At 42.5% G+C, this 17,665-nt stretch overlaps 2 protein-coding genes and 2 non-coding genes across 4 annotated transcripts in view; all 4 read right to left on the bottom strand.

The window, feature by feature from the left end:
* Positions 1 to 776: 776 nt before the first annotated feature.
* LOC129106906 (ribonucleoside-diphosphate reductase subunit M2) lies at positions 777 to 5,735 on the bottom strand. The gene is made up of 10 exons (XM_054618179.1): positions 5,564 to 5,735; positions 5,419 to 5,481; positions 4,222 to 4,371; positions 4,017 to 4,133; positions 3,211 to 3,344; positions 2,778 to 2,872; positions 2,541 to 2,674; positions 2,110 to 2,214; positions 1,882 to 1,995; positions 777 to 1,266 (listed from the first exon to the last, which is right to left on the bottom strand). The coding sequence occupies exons 1-10, from the start codon at positions 5,651 to 5,653 to the stop codon at positions 1,114 to 1,116; spliced, it is 1,155 nt and encodes a 384-aa protein (XP_054474154.1). The 5' UTR covers positions 5,654 to 5,735; the 3' UTR covers positions 777 to 1,113.
* Positions 1,650 to 1,788, bottom strand: LOC129107659 (small nucleolar RNA SNORD94). Its single transcript, XR_008531906.1, has one exon. It is a non-coding gene; the product is annotated as a small nucleolar RNA SNORD94 (small nucleolar RNA).
* On the bottom strand, positions 3,683 to 3,821 carry LOC129107658 (small nucleolar RNA SNORD94). Its single transcript, XR_008531905.1, has one exon. It is a non-coding gene; the product is annotated as a small nucleolar RNA SNORD94 (small nucleolar RNA).
* Positions 5,736 to 13,731: 7,996 nt separating the features above from the next.
* The window catches only part of klf11a (Kruppel-like factor 11a), an 8,035-nt gene continuing 4,101 nt past the window's right edge, over positions 13,732 to 17,665 (bottom strand). Inside the window, exons 2-4 of the mRNA XM_054618397.1 lie at positions 16,970 to 17,182; positions 15,983 to 16,811; positions 13,732 to 15,398 (exon numbers count right to left, since the gene is read on the bottom strand). Coding sequence (XP_054474372.1) covers positions 15,103 to 15,398; positions 15,983 to 16,811; positions 16,970 to 17,167 — 1,323 coding nt within the window. The 5' untranslated portion in view covers positions 17,168 to 17,182 and the 3' untranslated portion in view covers positions 13,732 to 15,102. The remainder of the gene's footprint in view (positions 15,399 to 15,982; positions 16,812 to 16,969; positions 17,183 to 17,665) is intronic.

The raw sequence follows: 17,665 nt of genomic DNA, 5'->3' as shown, positions 1-17,665 counted from the left end.
TTAACAGATTAAGAAAATTAACTTTTATTTAATTAAAAAGGTAAATGAGATTGCAGCAACACTACACAAATAAATGCACTTTATCATTTTATATTTTTACTACTCGTTCACATCTGTAAATGCATTCTTTACATTAACAGCCACCAATATGTAATGTTTTATTTATATATATATATATATATATATATATATATATATATATGCAACTTCTGACATTCCCTCTGGAAACGCTTTTTAAACGTTTAATGTTAACTCCCATGTATGTATGACAGCTGACTCCAACGTCTGTTATTGTCCCGAAACCAGAGTGAACGACAGGATGTGATGTCACTTCCTGTCGTTACCTTTTCATACATCCAGAATCTGCCCGGTGACACAGCAGTGATGAATACATCTTTGTAAACAGTGTTTGGATCGTTGGAGGATAATTAAGACTTTTGATTGACTCAAGTTTGGCTGATTCATTGACTTCTCTCTTCAGCTCTAGCTGTTGTCATGCTGCGTGTGAAGCTACAGTTAGCTTAGCATAAAGACTGGAAACAGCTAGCATCACTCTGTCCAAAGTAACCAAAAAAAGGAAACATAAATAAATAAATCCACCCGTTGCTCCACTAAATATTGTCTTTAAAATATAGAAAGTTGTGGTTTGTGTTTCTTTGCTGATAACTTCCTGACTTAAAGTGAAGCAGGTTAAGTAAATTGCTTTAAAGACATTATAAGTCAAATCTAAACTCTTCCTCTCTGGGTTGTTGACGTGCTGTAATAATCAGGAACGAGGCTTTAACATTTCGTATATTTGGCTTTATTAAAACCCCCCCAAAAAACACATTAACTGTACAAATAGATAAATCTAAAACAAGGTCCATAGCAAACGTACTAATATAGCAGGTTTAATAAAAACATAAAAACAGGTTCTGATCCAAACCACCAGCAGAGTTCATCTCTGTACGCTTGTTACCAAGACGTTCTCCAGACGTTACACCTGGTCTGAGGTCAGATCCCTGGACTGCAGTGCTCCTCGTCTGTGCTCTGATTGGCCCAGAGCTCACTCATCACTTGGAGACAAACACAGTTCCTGTACATGAAGTTTGAGTCTGTGCTCCAGCTCGGGGCTCAGAAGTCTGCGTCCAGCCTGAAGGCGTTGTCCGTGGGGCCGGACATCACGCCCATCCTCTGGTACTCGCCCACACGCTTCTCAAAGAAGTTGGTCTTTCCCTCCAGAGAGATGTTCTCCATGAAGTCGAAGGGGTTCTCCACCCGGTAGATCTGTAGGAACACAACGCAGAACCCAGGTCAGTTTACTCAGCGTTTAACTCACGTTAGAGAGGAACATTTAGAACACGTAGAACATTTAGAACAGTTTAAGTTCTTTGAAATGTATCTAACAGTTTTGTGGGTCCTATTGTGGACCCTGGACCCCAGTAGGAGGCCTAACGGGGACCCTGGACCCCAGTAGGAGGCCTAACGGGGACCCTGGACCCCAGTAGGAGGCCCAACGGGGACCCTGGACCCCAGTAGGAGGCCTAACGGGGACCCTGGACCCCAGTAGGAGGCCTAACGGGGACCCTGGACCCCAGTAGGAGGCCTAACGGGGACCCTGGACCCCAGTAGGAGGCCTAACGGGGACCCTGGACCCCAGTAGGCGTCGGTCTGTTCAGACGAGCGTCTGTTTCGTGCTGCTGTCGTTCTGTCAGTGAACCACTCGTCCTCCAATCAGAACGTCTGCAGCAGCACTCAGCCCCCATCATTGGCTGAGGTCCGTACCCCTGCGCTTCTCATCACCACAGACCCGACCCTCTAGTCTAGTAGAGTTTAGTCTAGTAGAGTTTAGTCTAGTAGAGTCTAGTGTACTGGGAGCTGTGGTTTCGTTGGACGCGTTACCTTTGTGAAGCCGAGCTCCAGCATCAGTCTGTCGGCTACGAACTCGATGTACTGCTTCATCAGATCACAGTTCATCCCGATCAGCTTCACCGGCAGAGACTCCGTCAGGAACTCCTGAGAGGGAAACCAAGAACACACCATTAACACAACCAGTGAAACCAGTTCAACCATCGACAGACTGAAGCACAGGAACCAGAAGGTGTTGAGGATCCGTTTGTGTCGACCCACCTGCTCGATCTCCACGGCGTTCCTGATGATGCTGGTGACGGTTTCTGCCGACGGCTTGTTCGCCAGATGTTTGAACATCAGACAGGCAAAGTCACAGTGCAGACCCTGAAACCAGTAACACACACCAGTCAGGACACAGAGACCAGTAACACACACCAGTCAGGACACAGAGACCAGTAACACACACCAGTCAGGACACAGAGACCAGTAACACACACCAGTCAGGACACAGAGACCAGTAACACACACCAGTCAGGACACAGAGACCAGTAACACACACCAGTCAGGACACAGACCAGTAACCAGTCAGGACACCAGAGACCAGTAACACACACCAGTCAGGACACAGGTCTAGAACCAGTAGCACACACCAGTAACACACAGGTCTAGAACCAGTAACAGTGAGGAGTGGACCAGTGGTCAGTACTGACCTCGTCTCTGCTGATGAGCTCGTTGGAGAAGGTCAGGCCGGGCATCAGGCCTCTCTTCTTCAGCCAGAAGATGGCGGCGAAGGAACCGGAGAAGAAGATTCCCTCCACGGCAGCGAAGGCCACCACGCGCTCTCCTGGAGGAACCACAGAGTCAAGATCAATACCTGATACCGGATCAGTACCGGACCCGACCGGCACCACAACGGGAGCTTCCCGTGGCGTCAGAGAGACGGTTACCGTAGTTTGCTGCCTTGTTGCCGATCCAGTTGATCGCCCAGTCGGCCTTCTTCTTCACACACGGCATGGTCTCAATGGCGTTGAACAGGTATTCTCTGAGGGTCATTGAACGCACCGTCAGACACAGAACAGACCAGCAGAGTCCAACAGACCAGTAGAGTCCACTAACAGACCAGTAGAGTCCACTAACAGACCAGCAGAGTCTAACAGACCAGTAGAGTCCACTACAGACCAGCAGAGTCCACTAACAGACCAGCAGAGTCCACTACAGACCAGCAGAGTCCACTAACAGACCAGTAGAGTCCACTAACAGACCAGTAGAGTCCACTAACAGACCAGCAGAGTCCACTACAGACCAGTAGAGTCCACTAACAGACCAGTAGAGTCCACTAACAGACCAGTAGAGTCCACTACCAGGACCTGGTGGTCTCACCTCTCTGTGGGCTCCTTGATGTAGGTGTTGATGAGGAGGCTGTACATCTCTGAGTGGATGTTCTCCATGGCGATCTGGAAACCATAGAAACACCTGGCCTCCGTCACCTGCACTTCCTGCATGAAGCGCTCCACCTGGTGGTCACACGGAGAACAACGAGAGTCAACAACCAATCAGAGACGCAGAAGAAAAAGAGTTTGATAACCGATCAATAGTTTTAATCCCTTTTCAAAATAAAAGCATTTATATGTTCTCAAATGTGAGAATCTGTTGCTTTTCTTGATTTTACAATTTTTAAGTAGTAGAGGCCCAACGGGGACCCTGGACCCCAGTAGGAGGCCTAACGGGGACCCTGGACCCCAGTAGGAGGCCTAACGGGGACCCTGGACCCCAGTAGGAGGCCCACGGGGACCCTGGACCCCAGTAGGAGGCCTAACGGGGACCCTGGACCCCAGTAGGCGTGGACCCCAGGTCTGTTCAGACGAGCGTCTGTTTCGTGCTGCTGTCGTTCTGTCAGTGAACCACTCGTCCTCCAATCAGAACGTCTGCAGCAGCACTCAGCCCCCATCATTGGCTGAGGTCCGTACCCCTGCGCTTCTCATCACCACAGACCCGACCCTCTAGTCTAGTTTAGTCTAGTAGAGTTTAGTCTAGTCTAGTCTAGTAGAGTCTAGTCTAGTCTACAACAGTAACTGTTGAGATCAGAGCTTCAGGATCCTCTGATACTGAATCAATAATCATTGATCTGAGGGGACCTCTGAATCAGTTTAGGGCGTTGCCGTGGAAACAAACAGCCGGTTGCTCACCAGGTTCTCGTTGACGATGCCGTCGCTGGCGGCGAAGAAGGCCAACACGTGAGAGATGAAGAACCTCTCGTCGTCCTTCAGAGACTCCCAGTGCTGCACGTCTTTGGACAGATCCACCTGAAGAGACACAGGAAGTGAACATGACATCATCGTGACATCACCGCACACCTGGACAGGTGAACTGCAGACTCGTCTCCATGGTTACCTCCTCGGCGGTCCAGAAAGAGGCCTCGGCCTTCTTGTACATCTGCCAGATGTCGTGGTACTGGATGGGGAAGACGACGAAGCGACGAGGGTTCTCCTTCAGCAGAGGCTCCTCCTCTTCCTCACCAACGCTCTTCTTCACGGCTTTGTGCTGAGACACACAAACGTTACTACACACTTCACAGGTTCATTACATTTACTACTGAAGACGTTCACAAACAACGACCAATAATCAGTCACGTGATCAATAAGAGCGTCTGGTAGAATCATGAGGATCCTCAACCAGATGACCTGAACCATGTTTAAAGATAACAAAGGTTATTGATCTGATCTGAACTATGGATCAGCTGCAGATTAATCAGTTATTAAATCAGTTATTTATCATCATTCATTTCTGTCAGCAGTGAAAAACATGCAAACATTAAATAATAAAGAACATTCTAGAGTTAAACATCATCAACTCTGCTTCAGAGGAACAGGAACAGCTGAGCTCAGCGTTTTGGCGCCAAAACTCGAAGATCAGCTGTTGAGAAGACAAAGAGTCAGTGAGAGACAAGAGGAGTCCCTGCAGACAGACAGAGAGTCAGTGAGACAAGAGGAGTCCCTGCAGACAGACAGAGAGTCAGTGAGACAAGAGGAGTCCCTGCAGACAGACAGAGAGTCAGTGTGAGACAAGAGGAGTCCCTGCAGACAGACAGAGAGTCAGTGAGACAAGAGGAGTCCCTGCAGACAGACAGAGAGTCAGTGTGAGACAAGAGGAGTCCTGCAGACAGACAGAGAGTCCCCCTGCAGACAGACAGAGAGTCAGTGAGACAAGAGGAGTCCCTGCAGACAGACAGAGAGTCAGTGAGACAAGAGGAGTCCCTGCAGACAGACAGAGAGTCAGTGTGAGACAAGAGGAGTCCCTGCAGACAGACAGAGAGTCAGTGAGACAAGAGTCCTCTGCAGACAGTCCCCCTGCAGACAGACAGAGAGTCAGTGAGAGACAAGAGGAGTCCCTGCAGACAGACAGAGAGTCAGTGAGACAAGAGGAGTCCCTGCAGACAGACAGAGAGTCAGTGAGAGACAAGAGACAGAGAGTCAGTGTGAGACAAGAGGTCCCTGGGCAGACAGCTGAGAGCTCCTTTTATTCCCTGCAGACAGACAGAGAGTCAGTGAGAGACAAGAGGAGTCCCTGCAGACAGACAGTCTCGCTCACCTCGCTGAAGATCCTGCGCGCGGTCTTTGACGTCAGGATGCGGCTCGCGCTCAGAGACGGCGGCTGAAAGGAGAGAACACAGTGACGTCACAGGCTGCAGCAACGCGTCGGACAGAGGCAGTGACGTCACGCGTCCGGTTCTCACCGTGTTCTCTTTGTCCAGAGACATGAGCGCCACGTGGCCGCTCAGAGAGTTCTCGGCCTTCACGCACAGAGCAGAGCGAGCAGACTGCATGCTGGGTAGTGGAGTCCGGAGAGGAGCAGAGGAGGAGCAGAGGAGGAGACGAGCAGCAGACTGAGGCCGCGCTGCGCCGCTGCTCCTTTTATTCAACGTTTGGCGCCAGAACGGACGCCGGCCAATAGAAACGCAGCTCCTTACAGTGACGCTGCGACGGAGCCAATCAGGAGGCGAGCCGCGATCACGTGCTGAACGGCGAGCGGCGGGGAAATTCAAAATGTCTTTGTTCCTGCGGAGGTGACGTCACTGCCAGAAAGAGAAGTTACAAAACATCCAGATGACTTTACGTCACTGCCAGAAAGAAGTTATAAAACATCCAGATGACTTTACGACACTGCCAGAAAGAAGTTATAAAACATCCAGATGACTTTACGACACTGCCAGAAACCTAAGTTACAAAACATCCAGATGACACATTATTTATTATGATTAAGACACACATTTATTTATTATTTACATTCAAAACCGTTAAATTAATAATTTAAAATAATCAAATCACACAATAAACAACAATAAACAACAAGTTCTTGTTGTTTATTGTTGTTTATTGTTGTTTTTATTGTACATCAGCGGAGTCTGGAAGAGCCTGAAGGCCATGTCTGGCCTCAAGGGGCCCAACCAGCAGCCTGTGGGACCAACAGTGGGTGAATGTCCCACCTATGAAGGACCCAGACCTGGTCCTGTGATTACCCCCTCCTCTTCCTCAACCTCCACCCCCTTTTCCACAACACTCGGGCCCCCTCCAGACCCCCCCCACTTGTCTCCTCTCAATTAACCAGGTGAGAAAAGAACTGAGGAGAATAAAGGTGAGGAAAGCCTCCTCATCTTTCCCCTCCACCCAGAACCTCCCATCGGGTGGATGACGCTGTCATCTACCTGCTACAAAGACCCTTTCTCACCTGGAAAAGGCTGGAAGCACTGTGAGAGTCGTGTTCTTCGACTTCTCCAGTGCCTTCAACACCATCCAGCCTTTGCTTCTGAGGGACAAGCTGGAGCAGACCGGGGTGGACCACCACCTCACTGCGTGGATACTGGACTACCTCACCAACCGTCCACAGTATGTGAGGATGGGGGAGTGTGAGTCAGACCTGGTGTCCTGCAGCACGGGGGCCCCACAAGGAACCGTTCTGGCTCCATTCCTCTTCTCCATCTACACATCAGACTTCACATACAACTCTGCTACCTGCCACCTGCTAAAGTTCTCTGATGACTCTGCAATCGTCGGCCTCATCTCCGCCGGCGATGAGAGGGAATACAGAGAACTGAACCAGGACTTCATAGGATGGTGCCGGCGGAACCGCCTCCAGATCAACTCTGGTAAAACCAAAGAGCTGGTGGTGGACTTCCTCCGGGGTAAACACTGTCCTCCGGAACCAGTGAACATCCAGGGACAGGACATGGAGATGGTGAAATCTTATAAGTACCTGGGTGTTCACCTGAACAATAAACTGGACTGGACTGATCATACAAATGCACTGTATAAAAAGGGTCAGAGCAGACTGTATCTGCTGAGGAGACTGAGGCCCTCAGGAGTTTTCAACTCCGTGGTGGCATCAGCCATCTTCTATGCAGTGGTCTGCTGGAGCAGCAGCATCTCAGCAGCAGACAAGAAGAGACTGAACAAGCTTGTCAGGAAGGCCAGCAGTGTGCTGGGTGTCCACTGGATACGGTGGAGGTGGTGGGAGACAGGAGGGTGATGGCCAAGCTGTCATCCCTGATGAACAACACCTCCCACCCCATGCAGGACGCCCTGGCGGCTCTGTGCAGCTCCTTCACCACCGGGGGTGAAGCAGCCGGTGGTGAAGGAGAGGTACCGCAGGTCCTTCCTTCCTGCTGCTGTCAGGCTGCACAACCAGCTCTGCTCCCAGCAGACCACATGACACATGACAATAAAAACCTGTGCAATAATAGTTAAAATAGTTTTTTCTGTCTGTAAATATAATATTTCAGTTATTGTTGATTTTCTACTGTTTCTTATTGCTTATTTATAATACTTGGTTTTTTTTATTTTCATTTTTTATTTTTATCTTGTCTTTCTTTACTATGTCTCTTGTGTGCACTTTCCTCTCTGCTGCTGTAAGCCTGCAAATTTCCCCGCTGCGGGACTAATAAAGGATTATCTTATCTTATCTTATCTCATCTCATCTCCCGCCTGGACTACTGCAACTCACTACTTGCCGGAGCCCCCGCCTGGACTCTGCTGTCCCCACCGACGTCAGGACAGCAGAGTCGCTCAAATCCCATCTTTAGGCGCAGGCTGAAAACTCACCTCTTCAAGAAGTACTACCCTGAGCCTTCCTCGTAGCACTTATTGCACTCGTATTAGTTGTTGCACTTACTGTATTCGTATCAGTTCGCTGCACTTATTGAATTTGTATTTGTTTACTGCACTTATCCTATTCGTAGTAGTTTGTAGCACTTACTATATTCGTATTAGTCTGTTGCAATTATTGTATTCGTAGTAATTTGCTTCTGCACTATACTTTTGCTCTGGCTTATGCTTTGAGATGCTTGTTTAAGAAAGGAGATGCACTGATGACTTCTGGTGAAAGTTCTCTTGAATACCTATGTTAATACACTTCCTGTATCACTTTGGAAAAGTCTGATAAATGACTGTAATGTAATGTAATGTAATCTTATCTAAACAGTCAAATCACATAATAAACAGTCAAATCACACAATAAACAGTCCAAACCAACAACTCATGAGAAGACTTTAATATCAGTCAGTCCAGCGAGGTCACCAGTGTTGAATAGATCTGCACAGTCCTCATAGTTTTAAAGCTCTTTGAATATTTTATAGAGTCCAGATATTCAAAGGTTTATACTTTCCGTCCTTTTTTAGGCTCAAACACACCAAAGAAATCTGTAATGATGTAAGTTTGGAGGAACTCTCTGTATGGCAGCAACTCAGAAACAAATGTGAAATATTTTGGTATGAGCTTTTACAGAAAGAGCATTCAGTTTCAATATATATATATATATATATATATATATATATATATATACATATAATAGTTTCTACCTCTTCAGTACAGACCTTGCTGGGTAGAATCTGTGGATTCATTTAAACCTTCTCTCACTTTATTAGTAAGCACATATTTGAATGGCAAAGACCAAACTTTCCTCCAAGGCACATTCTCTATTAAGCCGTTTAATATGGAATTATATAAGGAATAGTCATGATATAAGGAATAGTCATGATATAAGGAATAGTCATGATATAAATAATAGTCATGATATAAATAATAGTCATGATATAAGGAATAGTCATGATATAAATAATAGTCATGATATAAATAATAGTCATGATATAAATAATAGTCATGATATAAAATAGTCATGATATAAGGAATAGTAACATGTCTTTTTGGAATAACGCCCTGATGGTTCTATTGTTGGGTCGGTGCTCTGCATAACAGTATCAGACGTGGTAAAGTAAAGGTCTGTTTACTGTCATATTAAGGCGGGTTCATCGGGACAATTTAGCGCCAAAAATCACGTTACATGAACGGTTTTTAACCTAAAAAGAGTGAAACAAAGGAACACATCCGGTGATTTAACGGTTTATTATTATTGTTATTATTATTATTATTATTATTATTGTTATTATTATTATTATTATTATTATTATTATCATTATTATTATTATTATTATTATTATTATTATTATTATTGTTATTATTATTATTATTATTATTATTATTATTATTATTATTGTTATTATTATTATTATTATTATTATCATTATCATTGTTATTATTATTATTGTTATTATTATCATTATTATTATTGTTATTATTATTATTGTTATTATTATCATTATTATTATTGTTATTATTATTATCATTATTATTATCATTATTATTATTATTATTATTATTATTATTATTATTATTATTATTATTATTATTATTATCATCATCATGTCAGGGTGTTGTGATTTGAAGTTTCTGTCTCTGGAGCTCAGAGAAAAAGCAAGCCATGAGATCAGCTGTTTCCGGGGTAGAGAGCTCGGCTCTGATTGGCTGCTTGAGAAGAGCTCGGCTCTGATTGGCTGCTTGAGAAGAGCTCGGCTCTGATTGGCTGCTTGAGAAGACAACAACACAGCATGTAGGTCAGGAGGGGGAGGCGCCCCTAGCGGCCAGAAGGGTTAAAAAAACAGATTATTGTTTTCAATAATAAGAATAACAATGATAAGAATAATGATAACAATATTATTATTATTATTATTATTATTATTATTATATACAAATAATATTAACTAATAATAATAATATTATTTTTTCTTTCTTGGACACAAATTAAAGAACTGTCTGTCAGTACATAAGATACTTTAAATCAGCTCCACCTTAACCAGCTGCAATATCAAGGTGACATATAGTGCATTAATGCTTTAATAAGATAAGATAAGATAAAATAAGATAAATTAAGATAATCCTTTATTAGTCCCACAGCGGGGGAATGTACAGGATTACAGCAGCATAGAGGACAGTGCAAACAAGAGACATAGTAAACAATAAGATCAAAATAAGTATTATAAATAAATGAGCAATAAGATAATAAAGGATTATCTTATTGGTCATTTATTTATAATACTTATTTTGATCTTGTTTTTTTACTATGTCTCTTGTTTGCACTGTCCTCTATGCTGCTGTATCCAAACAGTAAAGAATCCACAATAACTGAAATATACAGATATAGACAGAATAGACAGAATAATTATTATAACTATTATTGCACAGTATATTTGTATTGCAGATACATTAAATACATTAAACATCACATTATAATGAAATGGACCATTCTGCATGATGAATACTTTAGTTCTTTAAGAATACTTTGATTAAACCTTTAATGTTAAACCAGCGGAGACCACAGTCTGTCATCATGCTGACCATGTGGATATACTGTACATTTTTATCTTTATTCTTATTTTTCATTTTTATTCTATTTTTTATTTTTTATTTTATTGTATAAATACAATATATACATAATATTTATTATCTGTTCCTATGTAGTTGAGCTGCTGCAACATCTAAGTTTCCCCCATGGGGATCAATAAAGGAATATAATATAATAAAGTACATATATGGATGCAGGATGAACTTAACATACTATTTAAATATATATATATATATATATATATATATATATATATATATATATATATATATATATATATATATATATATATATATATACATATATATACATATATACACATATATACACATACACACACATACACACACATATACACATATACACACATATATATACATATACAAACACATATATACACATATATATATATACATATATATACATATATACACACATATACACACATACACACATATACAAACACATATATACACATATATACATATACACATATAAACATATATACACACACATATACACACATATATATACATATATACACAGATATACACATATATACACATATATATACACACATATATACATATAAACATATATACACATATAAACACATATAAACACATATATACACATATAAACACATATATATACACATATAAACACATATAAACACATATATACACATATATACACATATAAACACATATATACACATATAAACACATATAAACACATATATATAAACACATATATACACATATAAACACATATAAACACATATATACACATATAAACACATATATACACATATAAACACATATAAACACATATATACATATATATATATAAACACATATAAACACATATAAACACATATATATATATACACATATAAACACATATATACACATATAAACACATATATACACATATAAACACATATAAACACATATAAACACATATATATACACATATAAACACATATAAACACATATAAACACATATATACACATATAAACACATATATACACATATAAACACATATAAACACATATAAACACATATAAACACATATAAACACATATATATACACATATAAACACATATATAAACACATATATATACATATAAACACATATATACACATATAAACACATATAAACACATATAAACACATATATATACATATAAACACATATATAAACACATATATATACATATAAACACATATATACACATATAAACACATATAAACACATATAAACACATATATACACATATAAACACATATAAACACATATAAACACATATAAACACATATATACATATAAACACATATATACACATATAAACACATATAAACACATATAAACACATATAAACACATATATATACATATAAACACATATAAACATATAAACACATATAAACACATATAAACACATATATACACATATATACACATATAAACACATATAAACACATATAAACACATATAAACACATATATACATAATGTACATCATGCTGCAGCGCCTCCTCCCGCCACACGGTGTCCCTGTCCCTCCAGGTTCTCCGCCTGTAGTTTTTATTTATATATTTGTTGTTTATTCATCTTTCTTTGGCTTCAGCTGAATGTCGGTCAGTAAGGCAAGTGGGCGGGACCCTGCTCAGCCAATGACGCGCCACTTCTCACTTTCCCGGCAGAACGTCGTCCTCTCCCATTGGTCACACCCCCTGAGCGCTGCCTCCGGATTGGCTGAGCGCTGTTACCGGGTGGTGTTGTGTAACAGGCCGCTGTCGTCGAGCAGAAACGTCCTCCTCGCTGTTTATATAAAGAAAGCCCGTTCAGCCTTTTCACAATAAAAGTCTTGATCTGAAGCTCCTCAATCACATTAATGTCTAATAAAACTGTCCAATAACAAAACAACACTGATTACTTCATGTTGATGTGTACTTGTTTTATTAGAATGTACTCTGATCTGTAGAACTAAGTACAACTATTATCAGATGAATAAAAGTACTCAAAGTAATGCAGTATCTGTTGTACTTATCAGATGAATAAAAGTACTCAAAGTAATGCAGTATCTGTTGTACTTCTGGAGCCTCGCTGTATGACAACTATACAATACTATGTTTATAAATGAAGTACACAACATATACAACATTTATGAATATATATGCAAATTGTAACGTAAAGCCCAGTTATAGTTTAACAATTAATGTAGTGCCGTGAAAAGTACATATGTGTAGTACCTGTACTGTGTATTTGTACTGTGTAGTACCTGTACTGTATATTACCTGTACTGTATATTTGTACTGTGTAGTACCTGTACTGTATATTTGTACTGTGTAGTACCTGTACTGTATATTTGTACTGTGTAGTACCTGTACTGTGTATTTGTACTGTGTAGTACCTGTACTGTATATTTGTACTGTGTATTACCTGTACTGTATATTAGTACTGTGTAGTACCTGTACTGTATATTTGTACTGTGTAGTACCTGTACTGTATACTTGTACTGTGTATTACCTGTACTGTATATTTGTACTGTGTATTACCTGTACTGTACTGTGTAATACCTGTACTGTGTAGTACCTGTACTGTATATTTGTACTGTGTAATACCTGTACTGTATATTTGTACTGTGTATGTGAGATCCTTGATGTATGCGAGTTCAGTACAGAGCTGGACTGTTAGTTAGCCTAGCTTAGCATAAAGTTAACAACTCAAATGATGTTTTTTTGTATTTCTGTTTATTATAAACGCGATATAACACAATAATAAAGAGCTTTAGAGGTGTTTTGGTTTTCTGTTTCCAGTCTTTATGCTAAGCTAAGCTAACTACATCCAGATCACCACCTGAACTCTTCCTTTATCTTTAATAAGATAAGTAATAAGCTAACAGTGCTTCTGTTTTATACTTTACTCTAAACGCACCTAAAAAATAAAACTAAATGTAACTGAAATAACAACAACAACAACAAATGTATCTTCGTGGTAAATTTTTATTATAAAAGCCATTTTCTTCTCCATCGCTTACAGGCAAATGTTCAGAAATGGTATTATTCCGATATAAGCCGTTATTATTAAGAATAACATTTAATAACGAGGTATGTTTCTTACTGGCTACGCTACGGGCCAAATCAATCTATCAAAAAACAGCACTTTGTCCTCCACAAATGTTTATTAAATAATAATTATAGTGTGTAAAGCAAAGAAAGTAGGTAGTATCACAGTGAGGAATACCGTCCACTGACATCTTAAAAAATATCAATAACTCGTACTGTCAATAAATGCAGGTTGGAATACACGTTAACATTCATATAGATATCAATATATTTACAGTATTTACAGTCACAGACGAACAGAAGTCGGCTAATAATAGAAGCACGATTACAGAGGCTTTGGCAAACATAATAAAAAGAGTGCATACATTTTGCTAAACGTGACATTTACACATGAAGTAAACATGATTATACACGGAGAGAGAGAGAGTACAAAATCAAGCAAGATTAAAAAAAATCCAGTGCAATGTCAGGTTTTTGTTGGTTTCTGTCCGTGGATGAGTTAGCAGCCTGTCGCCTTCGTCCTCCTCCTCTTCCTCCTCTTCCTCCTCCTCCTCCTCCTCCTCGTTGAGTTTGTTGGGAATAAAATGTCCTGAGCAGATCGGGTCACTCGCTCCGGCTTCGTCTACATCACCTCAGAACATCTCGATTTTATTTCTTTTAGTTCCCTTTATTCTCATTTCTGAGTCGTGAAACGCATCAAAAACGCAAACCAAGTGATCAAATCTGTTTACATGTTCCCTCAGATTATGAGGTAAAAGTACGCTTATTACCAGAATTATGAAAACTTTAAAATGGTGCGACTCCTGGTTTGAGATGTTAAAACAAAAGCGAAACTAAAACTTACATCCGGCTTCTAGAACATGAACTTTAACTAATCTCAGTTCCATGATTCTAAAACTAAGGAATGACTTCCAAGCTAAATGCTAACGTTAGCATGCTAACTGTACAGATTTCAGCATATTAAAGTTGGCCAACTAGCTAAGCGTTAACATGCTAACTGTGAGCTTGTTTATATGCTAAACATCAGCATGTTGACGTAGCAGGACATGTTCACAATGTCATGCTAAAATGCTAACGTTAGCATCCGGCTCAAAGCACAGCTGAGCCTGATGGGAGGTGATTCTGGAGATGTCCTACTCAGGCCACCGTACAGAAGATTAACAACACAACCTTTCCTCTAGCGCCACCTTCAGGACGATCTGTGTGCTAAGAATCTCTTTTTTTATCCTGCTAACGGTTCCCTTTCAAAATACAAGCTAACAGGAAACAGCTGATGATGGCCGTCTTCACGTTGAAGATGAGGTGAATGTAGACGCAGCCGGAGCTCAGCGGCCGTCTTCACTTTTGTTCACCAGCAGATTATGATTTGTAGAAAAGATCCTCCTGATGTGGAGCTGATTGACAGTCACAGTTTAAGCCCCGCCCTCGGGGGTCCTGAGTCGCCCTGTGAGGCTCCGGACTGAGTCTGTCAGTTGGCGGTGGAGACCAGCATGCCGACAGGAAGTGCGGGGCCCATGGTCGGGCCCTTGGGCAGGGCCACTTTGTGGAGGTCCCGGGTCTCGGCGGGCCACGACGACGCCCTCTTGGCGGTCATGTGCCGCCGGGCGTGTTTGGTCAGGTGGTCGCTGCGCATGAAGCGCCGGTCGCACACGGTGCAGACGAACTTCTTCTCGCCGGTGTGCGTGCGGCGGTGGCGGGAAAGCTCGTCTGAGCGGGCGAACTTCTTATCGCAGCCGTCCCAGTGACAGCTGAACGGCTTCTCACCTGCAGACGAGAAGAAGAAGACACAGAATAAATCACCTCGTCAATCTTTAGTTTTATTGCTGGTGTTTATCTTAACTGAGGGACGTTTAATTACAGATTTTAATCATTTTATTGTTGTAATATTTTCTTTTATTTTGTATGTGAAGCTTTTTAGACGTTATATGAATAAAGTTGAGTTATAAATAATAATCATGTTCAGGTTCCTGTTAAAACTGATTCAGATTTTCAGTTAGTTTAATTGTTTAAAGCTCTTTGATCACAAAGTTAACAAACTAGGAGGTCAAAGGTCACCTGTGAATCACCACATTTCTCCAAAAGCTCAACCTTTCATGAGCAAAGACAGAAACATGGTGATGAAATGTGCTTCATCATTCAGGATGAAGCACATTTATTGATCCTCTGACTCTTCATCAGGTCACATGTTCATGTGTCCAATTCTTTGTAGCTGCAGAACTAAAGACGTTCAATCAGTGTCTAGCTTTGTTTTGTTTGAATGGTGATCATGTGACAATAAGTAGGAACAAATTCTCAAGTTTATCTGAAAGAAATCCCCACAAAGAGTAAACTGGGAGCTCAGGTCTCACCTGTGTGTGTGCGCAGGTGAGCCTTCAGGTGGGAGCTCTTGAAGTAGGTCTTCTTGCAGCCGGGGAAGTTGCAGACGTAGTTCCGTCTGCGGGAGAAGTCGGCCTGCGAGACGCCGCCGCTCGCTCCCGTTGGCATGTAGACGGGGGCGGGGGCGAGGGGGAGGAGCTTAGTGTTGCCCAGCGTCATGACAGTCTGAGGGCCCTGTGGCGCCTGGGACATGGACGCCTGGGGGACCACGAACATCACGGTCCCCTGAGGCACGGCGGAGCCCACCAGCAGAGGCTGAGCGAAGCCGGGGGGGGTCTGGGGCAGGAGGGTCGTGGGCCCCCCCGCAGTCTGCACCTGAACCGGGGCCTGGACGAAGGCGGAGATCATCCCCGTCCGGCTGCTCACCGGGAAAACCTGGCAGAGGACCGGAGAGGAGGAGACCGGAGCGGAAGAGGAGGAGGAAGACAGCGGGGAGGAGTGAGGAGGAGGTGACGGAGGAGCGCCCTCCTTCTCCTCCGGAAGAGTCCGTGGAGCTCCCGGCGGAGGCGGCGTGGAGGTTTCTGTCGGCTGTGTGGCGGGCGGAGGAATGTTGAGGCTGTCGGCGGTGTGGCGGATGACGCTGGTGAGCATCGCTCTGCTGGGCGGAGCCGCGCAGGACGACTCCATCTGAGGTGGAAGTGCTGAGGTGTCTGCGGCGAAGGAGGAGGAGTCACTGAGGAAGAGGGCGGGGCCGGCGCCGAGGACAGGGCGGGGTAAGACTGGCCTGGAGGCGGGGCTTAGGGCGGAGGTGGTGGTGGTGGAGGCCTCGGCGAAGCTTGGACTGTGAGGAGGAGTCATACACTGACGGAGGAAGAGCACAGAGGAGATCATCACAAACATGTCATCAATCAATCAATCAATCAATCAATCAATCAATCAATCAATCAATCAATCAATCAATCAATCAACGTCAGTTGCAGCCCTTTATACACATATTAAATATATAATATGATTCTCACCAGTGACGACAGGGCGATCAGGTCTTTGGGAGCGTCCCCCCCCTCCTGGTGGAGATGGATGGAGTCACAGGAGTCGGAGGTGGGGGTCAGGGGGCGGGGCTTGTGCGACCTTTGACCCCAGAAGCTCATGCTGACGAGCGCCTCGGCGGCCTCCAGGTCGTGGTACTCGACGCACGGCTTCAGCTCCATGTTCATCATCGTCCGGTCGTCAACCTGACGAAGACGAAGAAAAGAAGATTGAAAATGCAAATTAAGGAAATGTTGGCACCATTTTGCATCCATAACAGACGTGGGAATCTAAACAGGGTTTGAACCGCGGTGAGTTCATGATCTCACTTATCAACGGGTCCGGTTTCAGGTTTGATTTAATAAACGGGGCGAAGTCAGAAATTTGTGATGGTTTTAAAATGTTAAATATTTCCTGCTGCTGAAATATGAGGTCATCACTTTCACTACCATCTCTGAGAAAGGATTAAACAATACATCTGTAAACTGGCCAACAAACTGAGCCTTTATCTCTTTGTTGGGATCCCCAATGGGTTCTGCTATCCGCCTCATGATTCTGTGCCCCAAACATGAAAAACAATGATTTGAAATGTTGTTTTGTGTCCAGAAAACGTTTTATTTAACAGTTAATAAAATAATAAAGTGTCTTTTTCTAAACACAGGAAATAGAAATATGAGTCGGGATCCCAA

The sequence above is a fragment of the Anoplopoma fimbria genome, chromosome 18 (genome assembly GCF_027596085.1).
Source record: "Anoplopoma fimbria isolate UVic2021 breed Golden Eagle Sablefish chromosome 18, Afim_UVic_2022, whole genome shotgun sequence".
Classification (NCBI taxonomy): domain Eukaryota; kingdom Metazoa; phylum Chordata; class Actinopteri; order Perciformes; family Anoplopomatidae; genus Anoplopoma; species Anoplopoma fimbria.
This window is presented reverse-complemented; position numbering and strand designations above follow the sequence as displayed.

Bases quoted from the DNA above. Each gene is read 5' to 3' on its own strand.
- LOC129106906 (XM_054618179.1), bottom strand. From the start codon at position 5,653: ATGCAGTCTGCTCGCTCTGCTCTGTGCGTGAAGGCCGAGAACTCTCTG. The intron at 3,345-4,016 runs GTGAGCAACCGG...TGTGACCACCAG, and splicing joins GCATCGTCAACGAGAACCTG to GTGGAGCGCTTCATGCAGGA. The intron at 2,675-2,777 runs GTAACCGTCTCT...TGGTTCCTCCAG, and splicing joins CAACAAGGCAGCAAACTACG to GAGAGCGCGTGGTGGCCTTC.